At 40.8% G+C, this 22,322-nt stretch overlaps 1 protein-coding gene across 1 annotated transcript in view; it reads right to left on the minus strand.

Annotated features, from left to right (window-relative positions):
- The window catches only part of ADAMTS2 (ADAM metallopeptidase with thrombospondin type 1 motif 2), a 489,415-nt gene that overhangs the window by 28,166 nt on the left and 438,927 nt on the right, over nucleotides 1-22,322 (minus strand). The window contains exons 11-15 of the mRNA XM_044664491.1: nucleotides 20,317-20,462; nucleotides 16,233-16,408; nucleotides 7,089-7,222; nucleotides 4,450-4,573; nucleotides 2,215-2,295 (exon numbers count right to left, since the gene is read on the minus strand). Coding sequence (XP_044520426.1) covers nucleotides 2,215-2,295; nucleotides 4,450-4,573; nucleotides 7,089-7,222; nucleotides 16,233-16,408; nucleotides 20,317-20,462 — 661 coding nt within the window. The remainder of the gene's footprint in view (nucleotides 1-2,214; nucleotides 2,296-4,449; nucleotides 4,574-7,088; nucleotides 7,223-16,232; nucleotides 16,409-20,316; nucleotides 20,463-22,322) is intronic.

Raw genomic sequence — 22,322 nt, forward strand, 5'->3', positions numbered from 1 at the left:
GTATAAGAGACAGGAGAGAGAGAGAGAGAGAGAGAGAGAGAGAGAGAGAGAGAGAGAGAGATATCAGGGTAGATAGCATCAGCCAGCCTCCAGGCTCGAGAGAGCTAGAGAATAGAGAGCCTACAGGGCAGCAAGAGCCAAAAAGGCGCCAAACTTTCTCTTTTATACTTTCTCTGACACCTCCCAAAAAGGAAGTGGGAGGTGTCGGGGGAAGTTATAGCAGGGAGCCCTGGGAGTTGTAGTCTCCCAGGGCTTAACAACAGTTCCAAACTGCACAAAGTTAAAATTCCTTTTTTTTTCTCTTCTCTTCCATTTTCTCCTTGAGTCCTCCCAACTCTCAATCTACCCAAATTCAAACTAGTCTTCTTCACAATTCGTAAACCCTCCCACAGTCTGCCAAATGACTTCACAATTCCTTCTCTTTCCCTCCCTTTAGCTTACATCCTTATCTTGCTCTTTCTTTTATCTAACCTTCTCCTACTGAAACATAGAGAACACTTTAACACACATAATCAGAATTTGCATACTAAGGAAATTGGGGCCAAAAACAGGATAAGTCTTGGCTGAGGTCATACATCAGGCAAGAAATGCAGCTGTGATCAGAAATCTTATTGCTGAGTTCCTTCTTCCCACCCCACCACACAATGCTGCCTCTCCTCAGGTAGGATGTCAAAGTGGGTGGGCACCTTTCAGCCTATCACCTATATATACCCAGGCCATCTTCAAAGACAGTGAAGACAGCCTACCCATCTTGGATAATCGAGGAGGAAGCCATGTGGACTAGACATATCACTATGATAAATGTTAGGAGACTGGAAACATCTCTGCTTCTTTCTAGACATATGATTGCATGTCAGTCAGTTTATTCTTTTGAGCCTCAGCTGTCAAATTTATAAAATAAGGAAATACTGCCTTATCTTGGACATCTAATTGGGTCATTGGGAGAACCAAATGTAATAATGTATGTGAAAGTGCTGGCCTGCTGGGATGTACAATGGGTAGAGCACCAAGCTTGGACTCAGGAACACCTGAGTTTGAATCTGGCCTCAAATGCTTATTTGCTGTGTGACCCTGGCCAAGTTATTTAACCTTGTTTGACTCAGTTTCCTCACCTGTAAAATGAGTTGGAGAAAGAAATGTCCAACCACTCCAGTATCTTTTCCAAGAAAACCTCAAATTTGGTCATGAAGAATTGGGCATGACTAAGTGACTGAACAACAATAACAGGAATGTTACACTCTAAAAGTGTAAACTGTTATACAAATATGAGATAAGCTAAATGCTGACTCATAGGACTGAGGTCTGGAATGAATCTTAAACATCATCTGGAACAACCTCTTCATTTTGTAGATGAATAAATTAAGCCTAGAGGAAATGAAGTGGTTTATCCAAGATCATATAAGTAGTCGTGTCCTACAGAGGAGCTAAACTCAAGTGATCTGCTCCCAAATTCAATTCTCTTTTCACTCTATCATGCTGGTTAGAGCTATCCTGAAGAAGAGTGTAATACCTTGATAAGTAGCAAATTCCCCATTATTGAAGGAGAATTTAAAAGGATGCTAGATGACCACTTGCCAGGGACATCATCTTCTTGGAAACCCCCCACGAAAGCTCTCTGATGTCCCAGAATGTGTCTCATCCCCAAATATCCTCCAATCTTTTGGGGACTAGCTCACATAGTACCTGAGGATCCTCAGTATCCCTGACCTGGACTCATTAATCCATTTTACAATCCTGGCTCGTTTTTAGTCATTCCAAAAGCCCGAACTCTTTAATGGGCTTTGGTGTATATTATCTACTTAATGGCTTTCTCAGTTCTCCCACTCTCACAAGGAAAGCTTCAAAAACATATTCCAAGGGGGCAGCTGGGTAGCTCAGTGGATTGAGAGTCAGGCCTAGAGACGGGAGGTCCTAGGTTCAGATCTGGCCTCAGACACTTCCCAGCTGTGTGACCCTGGGCAAGTCATTTGACCCCCATTGCCTACCCTTACCACTCTTCTGCCTTGGAACCAATACACAGTATTGATTCCAAGACGGAAGGTAAGGGTTAAAAAAAATAACAAAACAAAACAAACAATATTCCATAACCTCTAAGGAGTATTCACAAAGACAAGACCCTCCATCTCAAGTCCAGAGCCCAGCTCTAGGACTTGCACCAATGCCAAACCAGCCCTGTAAGAGCCTCTGATGCCCAAAGTCAAGAGTAACACTCACCCAAGTTGTGAGGGGTAGAGTCTGTCTCTTGGATGAGCAGGTGTCTTGCTCCAGCTGGGATTTCAAACATCTTGACGTAACCTTCATTTGGATATTGAAAGGGGAAATAAACATAAGTTTATGATGGCTGAGTTATGGCCCAATCCACTCCAGGGACTTGTGATGAGATATGAATAAACAGAAACAAATATGTTGTTAAATATGTTCATACCTGTTCAGAGTTGGAGTATCACAAGCAGAGCAATAACCAGCCATGGGGCAAAATCTGTGCAAGAATACATGTTTGTGTGTGTGCATGCATGTGCGTGTGTGCGTCTGCTTTTTTTTTTTCAATTGTAGTAAATGAGTCAGAGAAATGAAGCCACTTACCCTAGGTCATGTGGCTCTCAACCCTAGACCACAAGCTGTATGGGAGACTCAGACATTGACTTATAGTCAAAAGAAGATTGGCCTTTATTTATTTTTTTTAACCCTTACCTTCTGTCTTGGAGTGAATACTGTGTATTGGCTCCAAGGCAGAAGAGTGGTAAGGGTAGGCAATGGGGGTCAAGTGACTTGCCCAGGGTCACACAGCTGGGAAGTGTCTGAGGCCGGGTTTGAACCTAGGACCTTCTGTCTCTAGGCCTGGCTCTCAATCCACTGAGCTACCCAGCTGCCCCCAGGATTGGCCTTTAAAGAAATCTTCCCTCCTGTCCTACTAGGAGTACAGCACCTTGCTAGTTACTGCGGCTATCAGGCACTATTTAGAAGCAGTTTTTTCCTTTTGAAGGTTCATTAGGAAGCTGGGGAAACAAGACCTCCTGGGTCTTCACAATTCCAAGGCTGACTCTCTATCCTCTATGCTATCTTAACTCAATAGAACGATTCAACCTGATGATGAAATAAGCTAATGCCTCCCCCAAGCCACCACCTTCACACTGCCTGACCATGGAGTGCTTGGTTTCTTTGGTCCAATTAGTAGCTCGGGGCAGGTGTGAGACAAGAAGATGAATTCTTATCCCAATACTTTGGACCAGTAATTCTCAAACTAATTGGTCTCAGGACTCCTTTATACTCTTAAAATTTTTTGAGGGCTCCTTTATGTTCTTAAAAATTACTAAATTACTAAATTAAAATTTTTGAGGGCTCCTTTATGTTCTTAAAAATTACTAAATTACTAAATTAAAATTTTTGAGGGCTCCTTTATGTTCTTAAAAATTACTAAAGATCCAAATTTATGTGGATTATATCTATCAATATTTACTGCAGTAGAAATTAAAACAGATAAAATTTTGAAATTTTATTCATTAATTTGTTTTTTAAAAAGTACCAACCCATTCTATGCTAACATAAATAACATATTAAAATTTTTTTAAACCTTTACCTTCCATCTTAGAATCAATGCTGTATACTTACTCCAAGGAAGAAGAGCAGTAAGAGTTGGGTAATAGGGGTTAAGTGACTTGCCCAGGGTCACACAGCTAGGTAGTGTCTAAGGTCAGATTTGAACCTCTATTCCTGGCTCTCAATCCATGGAATCACTTATCTGTCCCCCCAATAACAAAGTTTTTTAATGAAAAATACATTTTTCCAATTAAAAATTTAGTGAGAAGAGTGGGATTGTTTTACATGTTTTTTAAAAATATCATTAATGTTTAAAGACTCTATGATCCTCTCTGATGATGTTTGGATTCTCATGTCTGCTTCTGCATTCAATCTGTTGTGATATCTTGCTTTGGTGGAAATATGGGAAGAAAATCTGGCCTCATGAAGATATATAGTTGGAAAAGGGAAGAGTATTTTAATAGGCAGATAATATCTTAGTATTGGGAAAATCCTTTTGATCTCGTAGATACCCTGACAGGGTCCCAGGGGTGCTCAAGACCAGAACTTCTGCCTTAATCTTATCCCATGGTTAACACAGAATCATCAAAGACTCTGAGCAGGAGAGGCACCATACCTATTCCTCAGGAACATTCATGTGGTAGCGTGTATAAGATTTACTAGAAATGGGGAGAGACTGGAGACAAAGAGAGAGTATGGAATCTTGTTGTAATAGGATCTACCTAAAGGAACAGCAAAGAAGGAGACTATAGAGAAAGACAAAATAGGCAGGACCTGGTGCCTGGATGTTGGGGTCAAAGGAGAGGAAAAAGGTTAAGAGGATCCACTCTTAAACCCAGACACGGACATATGAAAGCAGCAGGCAGTGAGTGACTGAAGTACTAAGAGTCAGGCACGGGGTACATAACTGACCTTGTTTCTTAGGTAATCTCGAGAATGTCCCTTTGACTACTTTGCAGCGAGAGTTATCTCCTCCACACACACCACATTTGTCTTCTTGTTTGGTAGAGCCAATCACTCGGTCACAACCAACTTTCTGTGAGGAGAAAAGAATGCTCAGGTTAATGATGAGCTTCCCCTTCACTCCCCCAAAAGATCCAGATGTGTTATTGCTGCTGCCAAAGCTACCAGTTCCCCAGCATGCTGGCAGGCACATATCAGGGGCTTCAGAAGTCTCTGGAGTATAGTGAAAATCCTTGGAGTCTCTTGACAACCCAAATGAGAATTCTGTCCCTGAAATACTGTAAGAAAAATCAAAAGTTAGCAAATCAAATCCTATTTTCGGTTTCCTTGGGGAGCTTTTTATTTCAGAAAGCTCTGAAGTGAATTCATTTTTGCAAAATGAATAATCTCTCTGGTCCGACTCTATTGACAAGAACATTATCTGTCTACAGAGCTGCAATGATAACATTTACCCTCCTCTATAAAAAGGAGTAATATTACATGGTGTTCAGATCTAAGTTGCCCTAGACCTGGACTCTCACTACCAGGATGGAGCCCTGTTCTTGTAGCATCAATATGACTCCCTCCTCTACTGAAGGCACAAGCTTTTTCATCCATGACATCAATTACCTCTTTGCCATTAAAGAAAAATCCAAAGTTAGGAGTCATTTCTATAGGGATGAGGACAGAGATCCTCGTGGAACAGTGGAGTAGATAATCCTTTAGCTTGGAGGCAGGGAGATCGGGCTTCCAATCCCACTTTAAACATTACTAGCTCTGTGAGCCTGGGCAATTCACTTCATCTCTTTGTGCCTCAGTTACTTCATTTATAAAATGAGGGCTAGACTCAATGGCCTCTAAGCTTTCTTGCAGATTTAAATCTTTGATCTTAACCATAAACGAACTCTGAGCCAGAGATTTGGTTCTGGGAGATGTTTTCAACTTCATCTCTGAACAAAGGTATACATATGGATGAATGGGATCATAGATAGATGGATTGACTTTAAAACTCTTACCTCCTGTCTTAGAATCAGCACTAAGTACTGGTCTCGAGGCAGACGAGTGGTAAGGGCTAGGCGACTGGGGTCAAGTGATTTGCCCAGGATTACACAGCTAGGAAGTGTCTGAGGCCACATTTGAACTCAAGACCTCTTGTTAGACCTGGCTCTTCATTCACAGAACCACCTAAGCTGTCCCAGATAATAGATACAGAGCTAGAACGAACCTTAGAAATCAGAGTTTGATTATTTTGCTGATGAAGAAACTGAGGTACAGAGAGTGAAGCATCGAGTTACTTTACCCTCTCCCACTGTTCATACTTTTTCCTCCTTCTAGACTGAGAAGAGACCAATTTTCAGACTTCTTCTGACTTTGACTTTGCTTTAATTCCTCCTTAGATCTGAGGAAGATGGTCAAATGGTCTCAGCTCATAGCATTTTCCCTAGTTTAACTTACTCCTGTAGAGTTGAGGGTCACATATTCTGGAGTTACATTATCATTACCTGCTGTTTGTCAGACACTTTGCTGGGCACGGGAGGATAAAGGTAGGAACTAATTCATAATTTGTCTTTATATCCCCCAGTGCCTAGCAAAGTGCCTGACCAACAGCAGGTACTTAATACAGGCTAGATGGTCGACTGATCTATCGTTTTGTCAGTGTGAGGAATCCTTGGAGTGCAACTTCTTTCTATTGGGGCAGGTGTTCACCTTGCTATTATTTACTAAATATGTCCCAGGGAGTTTTCTGAGAGAGAAGTTAAGAGACTTGTTTAGTCAGATACCTTGTAAATCATCAGAGGAAGGATTTGGAACCAATCTTCTTGACTCCAAGCCCAAATTGTCATGATCCAGTAGTAGCAGTAATGATAATAATATACGTATTTGAATGGAGTGTTTTAATTTATAAATCATTTTCATAAATCTTATTAGTTTGAATTTAGGTCACTTTTGGGATATGGGCCAACTCTTGAAGATGAGATCTTTTTTTTTTTTTTTAAACCCTTATCTTCCGTCTTTGAGACAACAATGTGTATTGGCTCCGAGGCAGAAGAGCAAAAAGGGTGAGGCAATGGGGGTTAAGTGACTTGCCCAGGGTCACACAGCTGAGAAGTGTCTGAGGCCAGATTTGAACCTAGGACCTCCCATCTCTAGGCCTGACTCTCAACCCACTGAGCTACCCAGCTGCCCCTTCTCCCTTCAAAGATTTAGATATGCAAAGAGTTCATGAGCAAACAAAGATTAAACCGGACCACAGAAGAAAAGGCGAACAAGTTTAATTTTATAAAATTGGCAAGTTTAAAACAAAACCAACATGGCTATTATCGAAGGGAAATAGCTAGGAAAAAAAAAAAGCTTTACAGCAAGTTTTCTCATAAAAGTCTCATTTCTAATAACAGGGACTGATTCAAATGTGTAAGAATACCACAAATGGTAAATTGAGGGATATGAATAGTCAGTTCTCAAAGGAAGACATCCAGACTATCAACAGGCAAATGAAAAGATGCTCTAATTATAAACAACTGGAAAAATGCAAATTTAAGGAACACTTGAATGTCCTCATACTTGCTTCATTTTTAACAACTCAAATGTCATCTTCCCCTAACACTTACCAAACAGTCTCCACGTACGCAAAGGCTGTAGGGATCCTTGTAGGAGCAATGAGTCCCATCATGCACCATTCGTTTCATCGATACCACTTCTCCAGTTTCTTTGGACTGGCAGTAGAGGTGGCATCTTTCTTTGGCTGGAGGATAAAATGGCAGGTTATTTGCTGTACAATCTACTTATTGATAGGGCTTGCACAAACTCCTTTTGGGCTGAACAGGTCACCATGGCTAATCATGTGGGACTTCAGTCCTTTCCTTGCATCTATGAGAATAAACTGGGGTAGGATAATGGGAAGTAAGGCATAGGGAAAGAAGATGGAAGGGAGGGAGAGAGATCCTGGAAGGGGACTATGCTTATGGCTGAATCTGAAGCTATGAGATTTAGTAATTGCCAATTTAAGCTCCATCAATACTTCAATGATCAGCTCAGGAGCTATCTCCTTCCTAAAATATTCTCTGGCTCCCCTTTCCTCTGAACTTTTTATGGCACTTATATATTGCCTTGTGTCATGTATATTTATGCCAATGTCTTATTCATGGGTGGTGAGGACACCTTTTCCTAACTTCACTATCTGTCACCCAGCTTAAATTCTCCGTGACATCTTTCATTCCTCTCTCTCTCCCTAATCTACCACATCAATCAGCTACTATGTTTTGTTGATTTGACCTCTACAACATCTCAAATTAATCTCATAATGCTAAAATTCGGGGGCAGATGGGTAGCTCAGTGGATTGAGAGTCAGGCCCAGAGACGGGAGGTCCTAGGTTCAAATCCGGCCTCAGACACTTCCCAGCTGTGTGACCCTGGGCAAGTCACTTGACCCCCATTGCCCACCCTTCCCACTCTTCCACCAAGGAGCCAATACACTGAAGTTAAGGGTTTAAGAACAAAACAAAACAAAATAATGCTAAAACTCCCAGTTTAGACCTTTGTCATCTCTTGCCTAAACTATTTTACTAGCTACTTAACTGAACTCACACATCCAGTCTCCACTTCTCAATCTGTCCTTCAACCAGCTGCCCAAATAGTCTTCCCGAAGCAGAAGACTGAGCACACACTCCCCTGACCATGAGCCATTCCAATGGCTCCTTATTGCCACTCTTTAGCTTGGCCTTTGAGGTCTTCTATAACCTATTTCCAACATTTCTTCTAGCTTTATTTCAAATTATTCTTCTTTGCAGCAAACCTGAATGATGAGTCTGAATCCACACAGATTAGAAACTCCTTGAGGGCAAGGATTGCCATTTTATTCGTCTCATTCTTGCCATTTTATTCCCAGTGCTAAACATGGTGCTCTGAACATAGTAAGCCCTTAGTGTTCATTGAGCTGAATTTACTCTTCTCTGTCTCCCCTTGGCTCTTTCCACTGGGTTCTGGATATAAGAGGAGCTCAAGAAAGGTTTGGGGATTATGGAATCATAGATGTAGAAATCAATCATCCAACTCTTAAATCGTATAGAGGAAACAGACTCAGGAGAGGATGTTTTGATATTTATAAAGCAACATCGTAAGTTGGATAAGAGGTGGGTCTAGAATCCAGGTTGTCTAATTCCAAATCACCAATCTTTCCACTGTACCTCATTAGGTGAATGAATGATTTTAATTAGTATGTCTGAACTTTTGTGTCCAGATGATATCCTCTTCTTTTCAGGGCATAGAATTTTATCCTAAAACATGTCATGGAGAATTAATAATGGGTTGCCAATACCACCTCAGGCCCAAATTTTTACCCACAGAGAAAGATTAATTCTGAGGAGGGAAAGAATAATTATAACAAGCTGTACACAGTTAATATCCTGCTGCTAATGTCTATTTATTTATAGATGCCTGGCTAGTTCTGAGCCATGAGATAGGAAATATAGTCAGGGGGTGACCCATTTAAAAGCACCCCCATTGAGAAGACTGTGGCCCCAAGTGGAGTAGTGTCAATAGCCCTCCCCGAGGATTTCAAACCATACCAGTGCAGGAACAGAGTCAAAAGACATGGATAGCTTTGACTGAACTGATTTCTTACCTTCACCCAATTTCCAAAAAACCCTTCTTAGTTCTCCAAAAGGGAAATGACCCATATAAGGCATCCTGCTGACTCCCAAAGCCAGAAACAACTTTCTTCCATGATTTGGATCTAAGATAGGTTCAAAGCAAGCAGAAGTCCCACTGACTTTCCTCCCTCCCCTCGAACCCAGGAGACCCTCTAGGATCAGGGGCATTCTTGCTCATGTGGCTGATCTGAGGGGTCAACAAAAATTTTATGGTCATATAAGTTTCTATCAATGTCCAGGTCTCACTCTCCGAGACTCTGATCAAACATTCTTTATTTTACCCTTGTTTCCTAATACTGTGTTAAGTTCCTTGTCTGATGCCTCATTGTGGCTTGGGGATGATCCTGAGTTCTTACATTTCCCATGAAATTCTGGTAGTTACCACCAAACTAAAATTTGACTATGGGTCAAGTAATGTCTTTCTGAGGATCAGCTTAAAACACCAGGATGCTGACTGGGGTCCTGACCAGAATGCTGGATGTGGCTTTTGTTTTTTCAATTTTGTCAGACTCGGCCACTGGCAAAGATTGTCTACTACGTTATGGAGGGCTGGGGTCCTTTGAAGTCCAGATGGAGAAGCTCCTCCAAAAACATCTAATGAAATTAGAGCAGAGAGACACAAGAGGGCACTCTGAGTGCACCTATAGAAGGCTGTGGTGTCCTCGAAACTCCAGAGAAGATCCATTTGGAGGCAGCTTCTTTCCTTGGCCAGAGCCTTGGGCAGGCCTTTCTTTAGGTGATGTGATTACAAGGTGTTAAATACTGATGGGAAAAAAGGGATGCGAGGTGGGCAACACTCAGGTTGTTCAGGATGAGGGTTTTTTTGTTTTCTGTTTCTCGGTTTGTATCAGACTTCAGTGAAGCAAAGGGGTTTTTCCACCAAAAGGCTGCTTAATGACTGGCACAAGTCAGTTTTCCTCGATTTAACAAACATCTTACTCATGTTTGAATAGACAAGTGTTGAAGTCCTTTGACACTGACCCTGGGGAATTGCAATTCCTGTCCTGGTCAGGCAGAATGCTAAATAGATGCAGGATCAAATCTCCCAATTTGGATTTGCCTAGCAAAAAGAAAGCCAGTTCTCCATCTTTTCTATGATCTTCCTAGTTACTAATGATCTTCTTCAGAGTACTTTGTTCTGCATCTCTCTGATGTATTTGTCATGTAATATTATGCATTATAATTTATCTGTGTGTTTCTCATCTCTCTTCTTAGAATATGAGCCCCATAGAGGCAAGAACTACACGTCTCCCATCTCCAGGCACAGAGCTGTACAAATTAAGTAGGTGCTTCACAAATGTTAGTGGTTGTTGCTGTTGCTAGCTCAGAGGTCACTGTGCATGATGGAATAGAGGAAAGGCTCCTACAGTTAGGGGCATGATAGATACAACATTGGTCCTGGAGTCAGGAAGACCTGAATTCAAGTTCAGTTTCAGATGCTTATTAGTGGTGTGACTCTGGACAAGTCACTTAACCTCTGTTTGCTTCAATTTCAAATTTTAATTGTGAAATAATAACATCTATGTCTAGGATTGTTGTGAGGATCCAATGAGATAATATTTGTCAAAAGCAGTACAGTGCCTGAAACATAGTAGATACTATAGAAATGATAATTCACTTCCTTTTTGCCTTTCCCCCTAATACAGAAATACCTGTGAAGCATGGGGTCTAGTTCTTATTCTCTATGTTCATCCCTATGTTTCATTAGAACTAGCAATGGCAGAAAGTGAAACACTGTGGAATGATCCAATGTAATGGATTTCTCCACCAGTAGTAATGCAATGATCCAGGAAAATCCTGAGGGACTTATAAGGAAAAATGGTATCTAGACCGAGAAAAAGAACTGTGGGAATAGAAACACAGAAGAAAAACACATGACTTAATGACCCATGTAAAATCCAGTGGAACTGCTTGTTGTCTATAGAAGGGGGGTTGAGGAGGGGAAGGAAAGAACATGAATCATGTAACCATGGGAAAATACTCTAAATCAATTAATTAAATTAAAAAGGATTTAATTTATTATTTATATATTTCTTTCTTTTATTATTAAATAAAATTTAATTTTCAAATAAAAAATATCTGATTTATCACTTGTTTATATGGGTACATGATTTGGGGTTTTGTTTCAAAAGATTGCTCTGTGGCAAAAATGAATAATATGGAAATATAGGTATCAAGTGATAACATTTGTACACCCAGTAGAATTGCTTATTGGCTCTGGAAATGGGGAGGGAAGAGGAGAGGGAAAGAAAATGTATCATGGAAACATGGAAAAATATTTAAAAAATTTTTCAAATTAAAAAAAAGAACTAGTCGTGGTTGCGGAAGGGAATGAAGACTTTGCTGGCTTTGATTCATTAAACACAGCAAGCAAAGCTTATATAGACTGAAAGTAAGAAATTATTATATCCTCAGTTACTGGCTACTAATCGCTTTCCAATGAAGGTTCCCAGTACTCAGGCGCTCACTGAACCAGGAGCAGTTATAGCCATTATAATGGGTATTTGTTAACATGACCATAGAGTATCACAGTGTCCAGGCAGAATATGGTAATAGTGGCCCTTAATCATCTCATCAACAAGTAGCCCAGTGTAGTAGAAAAAGCTCTAATCTGCCAATGGTGTTAACGCAACTTCTCTTCCCTACACCTAAGGGAAAAAAGGATCAGGGAAAGGAGGCATCCTGTCAGCCTCTTTTGCAGTCTCTCTGCCACTGGTTTAGAGAACACTTTTCAAGACACCTTTGGCAGTGGTTGCCACACCTGTAAAAACAATCCTAAATCACTGACAGCCTCTTGGGCTCGGAGGTGGCTTAACTGAAGAAGTATAGTATCCAGAATATAGAAGGTTAGGGATCTACTGCTCTGTGTCCTCCCTGGTCAGATCCCACGTAGAGCATGGCCGCTACTTCTGGGCACCACATACGAGAGAGATACTGATAAACTAGAGCAGGTTGAGAGGAGTTTGGCTGGGAAACCAATGATACAGGAGGGTTTAGGGAAGGAATTCTGGGTGTTTGTGGGTGGGAATGGGGAGGGGATGATGTTGAAACTGGAGAAGAAAAAAAAAAAGATACGATAACTATCTTCTAGTATTTAAAGGGCTATCATGGAAAAGAGTAGACTTGTTCTCCGTGATCCCAAATAGAAGGACTAGAAGATACAGAGCTGTAAATTGAGGCTCAATATAAGGGCAGAATTTCCTAAAGCTGGGGACAGCTGGGTCACTCAGTGGATTGAGGTGTCTAGAGATTGGAAGGTCCTGGGTTCAAATTTGAACTCAGATATTTGCTAGCTGTGTGTGCCTCTACAAGTCACTTAATCCTCATTGCCTAGCCCTTACTGCTCTTCTGTCTTGGAACCAATACAGAGTATTGATTCTAAAATGGAAGGGAAGGGGTTAAAAAAAAGGAACTTCCTTAAGCTTAGAATTGGTCATTGGAGAACAATGGAGAGAGATCCCTGACCCTAGAGGCTTGCCATCAGAAAGGCCAAATGAAGTTAAGGAATTTCTTGAGGGATTTTCTCCGTAGGGTGTGAGACTGGGTTAAGTGGATTCAGAAGTCCCTTCTAACTCTGGTTTCTAGGGTATCTTCCTCTGGGGTTTGGGCATCCATTTATACACCACAAGAATGGAGCCCTTCTTTATGCAGGCCAGGCTAGGCTAGGCTGGTATATGGTGCAGGCTGTCAGCATTAGCTCAGCCACAAGATGGTGCATTGGAGTTTTCATCAGGGAACTCCAGCTCATTTGCAGTAAAGTTCAACCTGTAGGAGTGTTTCTAGCCTTTGTAAGCCCTTTCTTTATCACTTAGCTTTTAACTCCACCTAGAGGCCAGTCTTTCTTTAATCCCCATGAGAACCTGGCTTCCATTCCACAATCATGAAGATCCATTGAGTCCTTGTGAACTTCATTTCCAGACTCTTGGAGAATTTGACCCAAAAGTTAGATGTGCATCCTGGTTAGAGAACATATATAGTGAGGGAAAGAGGGTCGGGTAAGAAGGGCTCCTGCAGGTGCAATTCCCTGGCTTTTCCTTCCCTTGAATCCAGGAGGATGTCTCTACTCTCAAAGTAATAGTTTAGGACTAGATTGGAATATTTTTTTAGTAATTCCCCTGTTGCAGAGTGTCTAGGGTGATCAGATTGCAGAGTGTCTAGGTTGGCAGTTCAAGATCCAAGACCTTCAGAGTAGGGGCATGGGTCAAGGCCCAGTACTAAAAAACTTGGCTGCCAACAGACTCAACAGTTAATTTAGCTGTCCAGGAGAGGGGAAGTGATCTTGTTACAGTCTATTTATGGTCTGACTCCACCTGGACAATTAAGTGGATTATTGTCTTGCCTTCATAATTCTGAAAGGCTGAGATAAGAAAGGGGTGCATTACTCTCATTAAGTGTAGCCCCAAAGGACCAATGGTAGAAATTGTAGTGGGGAAGATTTTAATTCAAACTAAGTAAAAACTGTAACAATTAGAGTGGGGTTAGAATAGACTGGTCTTCCTTAATAGGTAGTAAGTTCTCTATGATCAGAAGTATTCAAATGTAAGCTACATGTCTACTTATCAGAGATAACACGTTCAGGATTTCTGCTCAGTTTGGGCTGGATCAGATGACCTCTGAGGGTCATTTCAAGTCCAACACCAAGATACGAGGACTCTATAATTCTAAGAGATGCTGCTGGATTCTTCAAGTTGAGCCACTCTTGGTGTTTGTGCTGAATGTCTCCTATAGCTGCTTATTCTGGCACCAGTATGGATCTCACACCCATAACAATCCATCTGAAGATATATGGACCCCAATGTGCTAGGAGGAGACTGTGAGTGAAGAGAAGTCCTGCCAGTGGGACTGAGTGAAGGAACCGAGGAAGAGAAGAAAGTCAGAAGGGCAGATGGAGGTTTGGAGAGTGGAGCTTGAGATTGAGACCACAATGCCAGTCCTGCTTTGATACTGGATACTGGAATGGGGACCTCTGGAACTATAGAAGCTAAGGGTGTAAAGTAATGGTCTCTTAGGTCAGCTCCATTACTAGTCCCATAGTTATTCTCATTTCCCCACCCCTATCCAGGAGTCTCTCTCTAATCTAGACACTAAGAGATGCTGTGTACCCAGTGTAACTGTACTCTCAGGTGCATCATCCAGTGAATCACTAAGACCCATTGGTTTTAGCTTCTCGACCTCTCTTGGATCTTAATCCTACTCTCAACTGGAGCACAGACTCTCATTACCACCTGTCTGAACTACTCTAAAAATCCTTCCAATGAGTCTCTTGGCCCCTATTCTTTTCTTTTAATTCTTTTAATTAATAAAAACCCTTTATCTTCTGTTTTAGAATCAATGCTAGGTATAGGTTCCAAGGCAAAAGAGCAGTAATGGCTAGGCAATGGGGGTTAAATGATTTGCCCAGCATTACATGGCTGGGAAGTGTCTGAGGCCAAATTTGAACCCAGGACCTCTTCTATCTAGGCTTGGCTCTCTATCTACTGAGCCACCTAGATGCCCTCCCCATTGTCCTTTCATTCATCCTTCATACTATTACCAGATCACTCTTCCTTTAGCATAGATCTGATTCTGCTTCCTCTTGAGTCACTGAACGCTGTGGCTCTCTATTGTCTACAGGGTTACTAGCTTGAGTACTCCTTATTTTGGCACAAAAGATCCTCCATAATTTAGGGCACTCGACTTTTCCAGTCTTATCTCATTCTACTTACTTCTGTATATTCTGCATATGCTACCTAAGCATGCTCTGTATTTTTTCTTGCTCACGTATGATTCCTATACCTGAAATATCTGCTGAATTCCTGCTAATCCCTTAAAGACCAACTCAAATGTCATGCCCTCCATGAAGCTTTTGCAGATAACCTCCGTTGGTAACAGCCTTCTTTTTTAGATTAAACATAAAACTTTGTTTTGTACTTCTCCAATCCACTTATCATATAATAGTGTTGTAGCCAGTATGGAATTTCCAGGACAAAGTTTTGATTTGTCCTGGATGCTTTTGGATGGCTTCTCTTTGTTCTGATACCAGTCCTAGCAAGAATTGGCCTTATTCACCCAGTTGAATTGCTCATTGGATATGGGAAGGGGGAAGGAGGAGAGGAGGAAAAGAACATGAATCATGTAACCATGGAAAACTATTCTATACTAATTAATTAATTAATTAGATTTTTTTTAAAAAAGGAAAAGAATTGGCCTTATTCCAGGTCCCACTGATAGCACACTGATGGTGAAGCTCAGGGATAAACCTGAGCTAAACCCCTGGGCTTGCATTTTAAAAAGAGGTCTACAATGATATATTCCCCAATATCTAGTATTCTGTTCTTGTGGGTGTTTAGCTAGGTGGCTCAGTGGATTGAGAGCCAGGCCCAGAGGTGGGAGGTCTTGGGTTCAAATCTGACCTCAGACAATTCTTAGCTATGTGACCCTGGACAATTCACTTAATTCCCATTACTACCCTTACTATTCTTCTGCCTTGGAACCAATACAATATTGATTCTAAGACAGAAGGTAAAGGTTTATAAAAAAATAAAAATAAATATCAGATCAATTAAATTCAACCTCAAAACCTAAGAATACAGTTATTTATATCTCCAGCCTATTTTGTCTCTTGATATAATGTGGCCCATCGGCTTCCTTTCTGATGTGTATAAGAACATGCCTCTTTTTGGTCAGATAACTGGATGATTTCTAATATCTCCCCTAGCTCTAACCTACAATGATAGTCATTATATCATAGATTTAAAGCTGAAAGGGACATCAGAGGCCATGAAGAACAACCTCTTCATTTTACATTTAAGGAAATTGGGGCCAAGAGGAATTAATTACATGACTTATCTGATTTCATATAGCCAGGATGTGGCAGACCAGGATTTGATCACAAGTCCTGTGACTCCAAATTCAACATCTTTTCCATTTTACCAGACAATCTCTTTATGCCATTTCATGTTTTATATCATATTTTCTTTCAGTTCTGATATTCTATAGTCCAAGGTTCCTTCCTGCTTGGACCATTCTATATTCTAAGGGTTCTTTCTCCCTCAGAGATTCTAGGATGCTTTCTCTGAGTTTTCACTAGGCCACTCCTCATCCCTTCCCATCATCCAGGCTCACCCTCCTTGTGCTCATGGGGAAGCCAGTGGTGCTGGGCATTTCCGTGTTCAAAGTAGAGATCCCATTGGCGGCACTGCTCCTCTCGGAAGTCATCCAGGGCATTGGGGCAATCCTGCGTGTTGCATAGCTGGAATTCATAGCTGAGTCCCACACAGGAACGACCACCATTGGCTGGGCTGTGGGAAGGGAAGAAAAACTCTTGCAACTGAGAGACACAACGAAAGACAATAGGAGGGGGGTCTTTGAGGGCAGTGAAAGAAAGCCTTAAAAAACTAGTTACCATGATTTTATAGCTATAAAACTGCTTACTTAAAAAAAATCCTTACCTTCTGTCTTAGAATAAATTCTGTGAATTAGTTCCAAGGCAGAAGAGTGGTTAAGGCTAGGCAATGGGGATTAAGTGACTTGCCAACAATCACACAACTAGGAAGTGTCTGAAGTTAGATTTGAACCCAGATTTGAATCCTACCTTGGCTCTCTATCCACCAAGCCACCTAGCTGCCCCAGAAAATGGTCACTTTCCATTCTCAGGGTGCATGAAATTGTCACAACTCTTTGAGAAAATGAATTCTTTCTTTCTTTCTTTCTTTCTTTCTTTCTTTCTTTCTTTCTTTCTTTCTTTCTTTCTTTCTTTCTTTCTTTCTTTCTTTCTTTCTTTCTTTCTTTCTTTCTTTCTTTCTTTCTTTCTTTCTTTCTTTCTTTCTTTCTTTCTTTCTTTCTTTCTTTCTTTCTTTCTTTCTTTCTTTCTTTCTTTCTTTCTTTCTTTCTTTCTTTCTTTCTTNTTCGGTGTATTGTCTCATAGGTGGAAGATTGGTAAGGGTGGGCAATGGGGGTCAAGTGACTTGCCCAGGGTCACACAACTGGGAAGTGGCTGAGGCCGGGTTTGAACCTAGGACCTCCTGTCTCTAGGTCTGACTCTCACTCCACTGAGCTACCCAGCTGCCCCAGTTTACAAAAGTTTTGATGGAAAACTCCTCTACCAATGCAGATTATCAATTTTTTTCTAACAGAGTTTTAGAGTTGCAGGAGGTACTAAAGGTATTAAATGATTTGCCCGTGGCCACACAGCTAGAATTTGTCAAAAGAGCAATACTTGAGTCTCGATCTTCCTGACTCTAAGGTTGGCCCTCTGACTGTTACACCATGCTGCCTCTCATAAGAAGGTGGATTTGGCCACAATATCCATGCAATTGTCACATTACAAAAATACATATGAAGTCTGGTCAGAAAGATCACTTATATACTAGCTGACCTATAATTTGCAAGCTATTCATAGCATTTAATAAGGCAGCAAGGGCTAGTCCACCTACCAATTAACAACAACAAAAAAGGCTGCCGAGGCCTTATTCTGCTTGGCTATAAGTTGGGCTAAACTTAAAAATACATGGTCTCTGTCTTCACAGAGCTTACAATTTAGTTGAGGAAATAGGACTAACACACATCTTTAGAGGAATTCATTTTAGGTCTAAAATAGCCAGACGGTAAGGTTGGATGTTAATATTTAGAACTAGAAGAGATCTTAGACTAATAGTACCCAGTTCAGAGGTTCTTAACCATTTTTTTGGTGTCCCTTAGGGAGACTCCTGAACTCATTAAACCTCTTCTCAAAATGTTTTAAAATGCCCAAATAAAAATACGAAAAATAATAAGAGAAACCAATTATGCTGAAATCAAGATATAATTTTTTTTCCCCATCTAGGTTCATGAACCCCTTGGAATCTACCATAGATTAAGAATTCTTAAATTTAGACTGGGTTAAGGGCAACGAGGTGACACCGTGGATAGAGTACTGGGGCTGAAGTCAGGAAGACTCCTGGGTTCAAATTTGGCTTTAGATAAGTACTAGCTATGTGACCCTGGGCAAATCACTTAAACCTCCTTGCCTCAATTCCTTCATCTGTAAAAATGAATTGGAGAAGGAAATGACGAACCACTCCAAGATCTTTGCCAAGAAAACCCCAAATGGAGTTACAAAGAGTCAGACATGACTGAAATCCCTGAACAACAAAGAATCCTTTGTCCAATCGCCTCTTATTAAGAGAGGAGGAAATTGAGACTCAGAGAAGCTTCCCCAAATCACATGGACTTCAAGGCCAAGTGTTCTCATTCCCAATCCGATGTTCTTTCATTTCTATCATTCTGCTCCCACAAATGATTTCCTTTTGAAGGAATAAATGCTACGATCTTTTATTCTCGCCTCAGAATATTAGAAAAACAACAGAAAATAGAGGGGTGGGAGGAAGTTCCCTGGATCAGGACTGGCTCAATGCCAGATTCTAGCTCCTTTCTTAGATTCCATCTCCTATCTCTGATAAGCTACCAGGCCTGGGTCTCAGAGCTCATGAGGAAGAGCCAAAATTTGAACGCAGGTCCTCTGATTCCCAATCCAATGCTTTCCACTACAAAGCACTGCCTTCCAGGTGAAAGTGTGTAGGCACTACCTTACTCTTTGGAGAAAAAACTCCAAGCATGGGCCTTCTTGGTAATATCACCAAAAATGAACCAAGTAGTTTCCTGAACCATCGAACCTCTTCTGAAAATGTTTAAAAATGCCTAAATAAACATGTGTGATTATACCACAATAGACCATGCAGGCACTAGATTAACAAAACTTCAGAAGCAGTTTTTATCCTGACTGTTCTCTAAGGCTTTCCCACCAAACCTGGGGGAGTGATGAAAAGTAGGATAGAAATTCTGCTCTGTGGATGCACAGACAACAGACCTTTTGCTAACTTCAGAGGCAGCATGGTATAGGGGCTAGAGCCTTGGGCTTGGGGTCAGGGAAGTCTAGGTTTGAATCCCATCTCCGATATACACCAGCTCTGTGACCCTGGACAAGTCTTTTTTTTTTAAACCAAGGCAGAAGAGGGGTAAAGGCTAGGGGATGGGGGTTAAGTGACTTGCCCAGAGTCATACAGCTAGGAAGTGTCTGAGGTCAAATTTGAATTCAGGATCTCTTGTCTTTGGCTTGGCTCTCTCTCCACAGAGCCACCTAGGTCTTCCCATTGAGACTTTTATTATTATTATTGTTATTGTTTTTTTTTTTTTTACCAATTACATGTAATAAGTTTTCTAAAGTTATATGATCTAAATTGTCTCCCTCTCTCCTTCCCTCCCTGCTTCCGGAGCTAGGAAGTGATTCAATCTGGGTTATACATGTATTATCATGCAAAACCAACAAGTCTTTTTGATATTGAGTTTCTTCATCTGAAAAATGGGGATAATAATATTTCAACGAGGCTGGAAGTTCCTCAAAGGCAGAGATCCATCCTCTTAATGCAATTCTTCCCTTTTCTTGGCTATGATGCCTGGGGATGACCACTTATTTTGAGTCTCATCAATAATGAGGTCAGTGATGGAGAAAGATACATAATTCTGCTAAGGAAGTGTGGTCTAATAGAAGAGGGATCAGACTAGGAGTCAAGAGAGCTTGGTCCAGTCTTAGCTGTGCCCTGTTGCATGATCTCATGGAAATCACTTAAACTTTCTGGGCTTCCCACCTCCAGAATTATTGAAAGTCAGGTGCTTTGAAACTTTAAAATGCTCTCAAAATGAGAGTTACTATTAATAGCAGCAGTCCTGGCTCAATCACTTCTGAAATGATGTTGGAGAAATCCATTTTCCCAGCCTGGACTTCAGTTTCCTTATCTGTAAAATGGAGGTAACTACCCGTCCTATAAAGGTCATAGATTAAAATGAAATCTATGATAGGGCAGTACACAAACATAAAAGCCTGATATGAATAGAATCTCATTAGAATCATGATCTCTGGAATCTGAATGCAGATACTCTTTCTTTCCTTTATTTTTCTTGTTGGGTTAATGGTTTTGTTTGTTTTTGGGGGGGTCTTTTTGCTTTCACAACGTGCTTAATATGGAAGTATGTTTTGCATGACTGCACATGTATGACATATACTAAATTGCTTGCCTTCTTAAGGAGTAAGGAGGGGAGGGAGAGAAGTTGGAACTCAAAAATGTAAAAAATTGTTTTTACATGTAATTGGAAAATTTTTTTTTAAATGAATCGTGATCCTCTGTTAGTATCTCCATCCCCATGAAGGTATTTTAGTTCAAAGCAGACTTACTGGGGGTTGTCACATTGGCGGGTTCTGAATTTCACACCAGTGCCACAGGTCCGGGAACAGGAGCCAAATTTACTCCACGCACCCCAATTTCCATCCCGTTTCAAGATATCTGGGGTCAGCCAGATACAGTGGCCTTTAAAGCAGTGCTGGAAGAGAATTCAAGAGAGAAACATGAATACATCTTCTAATCCAGCATCTCTTCCTGTTCTCACTGGACAGAGAAGTTCATTCACTCCCAAGATGCTGAGGTCTCAGATGCATGGCCTTGGATTCTTGTTGGATGTAGCTAGTTTTCCTGCAGAAAATAATAATATTTCCCTATTTCTAGTACTTACATAAATTTAATTCTCTAGCTATAATAAATCCCTGTCAGAGAAATAGAAAATCTTTCTAAAATTTGCCTTTTCAGTGGGTCTTTGGCTCAAAAATATCCAAAAGCTTGACATCACAGAGTTGACTCATAGAATGTCAATTAGAAGGGAAGTTAAAATATAGAATCTTACAGATAGAAGAGAAACCCTAAAACACAGAATATTAGAAGTGGAAGGGACCATCAAACATGTAATATTAATGTCAAAATGGACCACACAACACAGAATGTTAGAATTGCAGAACACAAATTCTAGAATGTTAGAGCTGAAAGAGTCCCCAGAACAGAGAATGGCAGAGGGTAAACTGATCATAAAAATCATCTAGTCCGTCTGACTCATTTGACAGATAGGAAAACTGAGGCCCAGAAAGGGAAAGAGACTGCTAAAGGTCACAGACCTATGAAGCAGTAGAACTGTCACTTGACCATAGTTGTGATAACAAATCCATTATACTTTCTTTTCTTATTTTTAAAATAACTCTTGCCTTATGTCCTAGAAAAAATCCTAATAAAGAAAAGCCAGGGCTAGGCAAATAAGGTTAAGTGACTTGCTCAGGATCACACGGTTATGAAGGGTCTGAGGTCACATTTGTACCCAGGTCATCCTGACTCCAGGCTTGGTGTTCTATCCACTGAGCCATCATGCTGTCCCCTACTGTACTTTCCACAACAGTACAGTAAAAATGATGGGATGCAGGGCTTGGGGCACCTGATCCTTCTCTGTGCCTATCAAAGGGGTATCTGTTTTGGTGTTATTACCTGGATGGGAAATATATCACCATCTGTGTATATACACACAGATGACCAGGGCAAGTATAATCATTCACTCATTTTTCTTTTTTCTTTTTTTTTAATGACTGTCCCATTGATTTTAAGATGAATGTTAAGGGCATTAAAAAAAGAAAAGAAAAAAGAAAAATGAGTGAAGGATTATACTTGTCCTGGTTCTAAAGCAGAAGAGCGGTAAGGGCTACACAATAAGGGTTAAGTGACTTGCTCAGGGTCACACAGCTAGAAAGCGTCTGAGACCAAATTTGAACATAGCACCTCCCATTTCTAGCCCTGGCTCTCTATACACTGAGCTACTTTGCTGCCCCCCACTCAAGTCAAAGACAAGTTTAACTTTATGCAATTAGCTTCAATGGCCATAGTCCTTATCAGGCTCCATGTAAGCAACAAATACAAGTGAATCCAGCCATTGTTAAGAAACAAATTATGGGGGCAGCTGGGTAGCTCAGTGGATTGAGAGCCAGGCCTAGAGAAGGGAGGTCCTGGGTTCAAATCGGCCTTAGACACTTCCTAGCTGGGTGACCCTGGGCAAGTCACTTAACTCCCATTGCCTAGTCCTTACCACTCTTTTGCCTTGGAATTAATACACAGTATTGATTCTAAGACAGAGGATGAGGGAGAAAGAAAGAGAGAAAGAAAGATTGAAAGAAAGAAAGGGAAAAAGAAAGAGAGAAAGAAAGAAAGGGAGAAAGAAAGGATGGAAGGAAGGAAGGAAGAAAAAGAAAGAATGAAAAGGAGGAAGAAAGAAAGGAAGGAAGAAGGAAGAAAGAAAGAACAAAAAGAAGGAAGGAAGGAAGAAAAAGAAAGAATGAAAAGAAGGAAGAAAGAAAGAAAGGAAGAAGAAAGA

Source organism: Gracilinanus agilis, chromosome 2, assembly GCF_016433145.1.
Source record: "Gracilinanus agilis isolate LMUSP501 chromosome 2, AgileGrace, whole genome shotgun sequence".
Classification (NCBI taxonomy): Eukaryota; Metazoa; Chordata; class Mammalia; order Didelphimorphia; family Didelphidae; genus Gracilinanus; species Gracilinanus agilis.